Here is a 4,744-nt window from a genome sequence, read left to right as displayed (position 1 = left end):
GGGGGGGGGGGGGAGAATAAGAACCACGGTGGCACAAAGAAGAAGACTCCGTGAAGGGTCAAAGCACCTCAGAAAAGACTAAAAGAAATGATCACAAAATCCCACTTAAAGTATCCAGCAAAAGCTGACCTTGGTAGTCCACTTAACCCTTCTGTTATACAACCTGTGGAGGCATGGACTATAAAATTAGAAATTACTGCAGCTCTTTTTATATTTTATTAAAATGGGCAGTTCCTGCAGCAATTCAATAACTAATTGGTATTTCACCATCTGTAAAGCATCAATGATGGTTTTGAACAGTCTCTTACGGATCATTGACTATTTACTGATGGATACTAACAATCATATTCGAAAAATAAACCAAATATATGTTTTCAAACATTTTGGGATATCAAACCTAGTTCGGAAGCCAGGTGGAATCTTCAATTAAATACAATAGGCTTTTGCAGAAAAAAACACCAAAAGGCAAAAGCAAGGGCCAAGCCCTTAATCTTCAGTAGAATCTGCTCTCTGAAAATACAATTTTGAATGAATAATCTCAACTGTTTATTATAATGTGAAAATGGTCGATAAGATACTATCAAGAACCATATTAAATCACGTCCTAGATGTGGTCTATTATGCTTAGGATCCATCCATCTGAAGTAATATAATTATGTGACCAAATCAAAAAAAATAGAATGGCATATAAATGAAATTTTATACATAAGCCCTTAGCCCTTACATTCATCAATGTCATATCAATGCAAACACCACCATAGGGAGATAAGGTGTGTCCCTCGATAGAGGTAGCTCCACCATAGGGAACAATGGGAACCTGCAACAACAATATTCTCAATTGGATTGGATGGTGTAGATGGATCAAACAAGCATAAAGTCATATAAACTGGGTAGTCAAGGTTTTGTACAAATATTCACTTAGGGAACATATGGTTATGGACAACTTATACATATATTCAGTTGAATTGTGGTTTTGATGATTAACAAATATGGAAGCTCAGTTGGTTGGTTGTTACAAGCTAAAGTACCAGGCCTGGTTAGTTGGTTCTTGTATAATGCCTGGCACTTACTCCTGCAGGAATACGATTCACTTTCGCGCAAGATATTTCATAGGTTTGTAGAACCTGACGTAGAAGCGGTTTATTAACGGGACCAAGTTAGTAAGGAAGTAGAGTCATAAGTGGAGTACAATTAATGGAAAGTGTGTGACATATTTTCTTTTTCATACATTATCTAGATTTAGGAGATATTATTTTCCATACATGTGTGTTCTTAACTCATGTTGCTAACTATGTGCTAGATATTATTTGAGATTGTCTTCTTGCATAATACACAGTTACTTTTAGAGCACTGAGAGAATACAAAGCAAAGAAGCAATTCCTGTGAGCAAGAGAGATATCAAACTGAAGAACCAAGTTCAAACAATTGAAGCTACCTTCACTTCTTTAGTTTGTCTAGATCTTGTAGTCGGTATTTGAGTTGTAACCTTATTTGCTTGTTCAAGAAGCATCACTGTGAGGTTTTTTCTCAGAGATCATTTTGCTTTTAGGCTATGACATTAGCTTGTTGGTAGTAGCTACAGTCGCGTTATTTGTAGGTCGTAAGTGACTGATTTAGTCTCTTAGGTTACAAAGAAATGGTTAACTAAACTAACAATAATATAGAGGACATCTTTCACACCTACATACTCTTGTGTAGGTATATTTACATGTTTAGTTTTATTCACATGGAATTCGGCATAAATAATACAGCATAACTAATGCAGACAGTATCAACACAAAATCCAAAAATTGCAACCAGGCATCCAACTGTTAATGTAGAATTTATTTCTGTACTTACCACATAGCATCCATGCAATTTAAATGAAAGAAATTCAAGTTACTCTTCAGCAGGTAAAGGACATGAAAGTTAAGACATCTCCATCTACCAATAAATTATTTGAGAATGCTCGAGCCTTCCGTCAGAAATTCAATGCAACAAATACAAATTGAAGAGTTCAAACAGAGAATTCAGACCTTATGCATGTTACAAGACTTAACTATCTTAGACACCTCCTCCTCAGACCTGCATAAGGGAGAACAGGTAGGATAATTCGTAATGTTTTCTTATAGATAACAGCTCCACCATGAACAGTAAAATCATGGTAAAAATTAAATAAAATCACTGTAGCTCCACCTTGCTTAAAAAACTAACGTTTATATGGAATTTGTTTGCATTAAGATTAAAAGGATTATACAAAGCACATTGATTACTTGTCTGTACCATGTGATAGTTTGACTTCTCACATTTTCTAAGTGAGTTCAAATTGCAAAATATCACGTTTAAAATGTATAGGAGTGTGAAAAAATAAAACTTCTCATTTACTTGGGAATGCTAAGGTGGAAGGACATCCATGTTGCTATTTGATATGTAGCCAAGAAGATAACAATAAGCAAAAGTACTGTCAAATTGGAAACCTAAACAATATCTTAGAATGTACAACAAATAAAAACAACGGCGTTTATCTTGAGACTAGGAGAGTTCACAAGACAAACTCTCCTAACTTTCAAGGCCAACCATTGTCTCTGTCCTTTTTTTTGGAATGACTTGTGGAGAGGGAACACTTGACATAGAATACATGTCATCATGCCCAAGATACCTATGTACAATAGAACTTGTGGCCTAATAAAACATGAACCAAATTGCTTTGGTGGCTCAGTGGCCAACAAGGAATTGAAAGTATATTCCACATTAGAAGCAAAGAAATTAGAATAGTAAATTGGTTCAAAGAATGAATCTGACCTTGGATAAACTACAACATCAGGAATGTTTACAGCTTTATGAAAGCTGTTCTGTGGCTTCCCGTGAACATATCTCTCATCTTCATCCATTGTCATGTTGTCCTACATCATATTGTTTCAACAAAGGTCAAACCAATTACAAAATTACATACAAAAATTCCACTATTTAGCTAAAAGTAATCTGATGCTGCTACAGGCTTAGTTAGCAATGAAGATGATTAAATTAGTTAAACTTAGAAAGCATGGTATATCCTTATATTCGGGAAGTAAATTAAGGACCAAAATCTTAAAATGTATTATTAAATAAGTTCACCAAAGAAAAAATATTAAAATATAATACCTGGCAAATTCCCTTCAATTCTTCTATAAGCTCTGGTGGAACTTTCCTAAGAGAACCTTTCACGACATAATCGGTGCTACCTTTGCCACCATTTTTCCCACTTCCAAACACATAAGAGAAAATCAATAAGTCCCCACATCTAAAGGATAGAGATTTATACCTTCATGCACGCATTTCACTAATCAATCGGTCAACAATGACTCAATCCCTGATCAATTGAGGTCAACTATATGCATCATCTATAGCAATTTCGATCCATTCAAGTTCATTTCATTCCTCAGACCTCTTACACTCTAAAACACACATAAAAATCCTAGCACAATGCATGTAACTTTCTTATTTTCCAACATCATTTTTCCATACTCACTCATTTTGCATAGAAACAGAAACAAGTGTCCTCCTTTTCGTTACAAACATTTTTTTAACAAAACTACTGATCCACACAGATTATTCATACATATTCAAATTTCCAAATTGTTAAACCACAAAAAATGATTAAAACCTCAGATAATAAACACAATTTAAGAGAGGAAAAAATATCAATGGCATTGCTCATTTATCGATAGACTAAGAAATGTAAACCAAACAAAATATCATTCTTTCCAATAGTTAAAACCATCATTATTCCAATTTCACTTTATATCCAACATACATAATCAGAACAAAGCTCATTTTCAAGAAACCAAAAAGAAAGGTCCACTCTTTCTAATAATTAAACTCACAACCATTGAGTAGAACTCTCAGGTAATAACTCAACTCCAAAAAGGTTTTTATGAAATTAGGAATTTATCAACAAAAAAAGAGTACCTTTTTGGGTCAGAAAGTGGAGCATCATTCAGACAGAGTGAAGGGTAGTTCTGTGACTGCAATGCAAGAGAACCAGCAGAGACAGCAAGGGCTAAAGGGATTAAAGAAGCAACCCATGATGGGATTGTCCCCTGCCCCTTTCTTGAGCAAGTTACCGGCTCTGTAAGGCTAGATGGAATATGGGGTCTCTGAAAATTTGAAGTTCGTAGGTTCCTGCAAATGGGTTTCGAGCAAGAACGTAAACGGGAAAAGAATGAAGAGAAAGCCATCGACTAAAGTTATTGTGCACACAACAGTTCTATTTTCTTGGCTTGTATACCAGCTGCCTATTCTGCAGCTTGTGGACCAAAGGGGGCTTTTTTTGTAATTTAACCAATTCTGATGCTCCATCATGTTTTTTTCCCTTTTCTTTAAGCTAAATATTACTCCTTTCATCTTTTTTGAGTTGTTATGATAGAGTTTTTTGAAAAAGTTAACAAGAGGTTGTCAATTTAATCAAAGGCTTAAGTCATCGATCCCCCTCAAAGTTGTCCGCATAATTCACTTAGACACCTCAACTAAGACATGTACATATTGAACATCTAAATTGTTCAAACGTGTACATATTAGACACAAAATGCTGATATGGCAGAAAATGTGTATTGCACTTCCCTGAAACTCGTGAAAAGACTTAAAACAATGTCTTTTTTTATTTTTTTTACATTTTTTTCTTCTTTTATTGACACTTGGCATTATAATTAACTTGAAAAATATTTTTCTTCTTTTAGTTACACTTTTTTCAAAAAAGGAAAGCACCCCACTCCCTATATATCATCTT

The 4,744-nt window shown here is 34.6% G+C and overlaps 1 protein-coding gene across 3 annotated transcripts in view; it reads right to left on the bottom strand.

Annotated features, from left to right (window-relative positions):
* The window catches only part of LOC107004875 (D-lactate dehydrogenase [cytochrome], mitochondrial), a 56,510-nt gene extending 52,250 nt beyond the window's left edge, over positions 1-4,260 (bottom strand). The window contains exons 1-5 of one of the 3 annotated variants that reach the window (XM_027912973.1): positions 3,928-4,260; positions 3,121-3,220; positions 2,782-2,882; positions 2,016-2,064; positions 725-817 (exon numbers count right to left, since the gene is read on the bottom strand). In XM_027912973.1, coding sequence (XP_027768774.1) covers positions 725-817; positions 2,016-2,064; positions 2,782-2,882; positions 3,121-3,220; positions 3,928-4,196 — 612 coding nt within the window. In that variant the 5' untranslated portion in view covers positions 4,197-4,260. The remainder of the gene's footprint in view (positions 1-724; positions 818-2,015; positions 2,065-2,781; positions 2,883-3,120; positions 3,221-3,927) is intronic. The other 2 variants (XM_015203270.2, XM_015203271.2) reach the window with 2 other exon arrangements.
* Positions 4,261-4,744: the final 484 nt, after the last annotated feature.

Source organism: Solanum pennellii, chromosome 11 (genome assembly GCF_001406875.1).
Source record: "Solanum pennellii chromosome 11, SPENNV200".
Taxonomy (NCBI): Eukaryota; Viridiplantae; Streptophyta; class Magnoliopsida; order Solanales; family Solanaceae; genus Solanum; species Solanum pennellii.
Note: the sequence above shows the minus strand (reverse complement) of the source record. Positions and strands in the feature narration are given on the sequence as shown.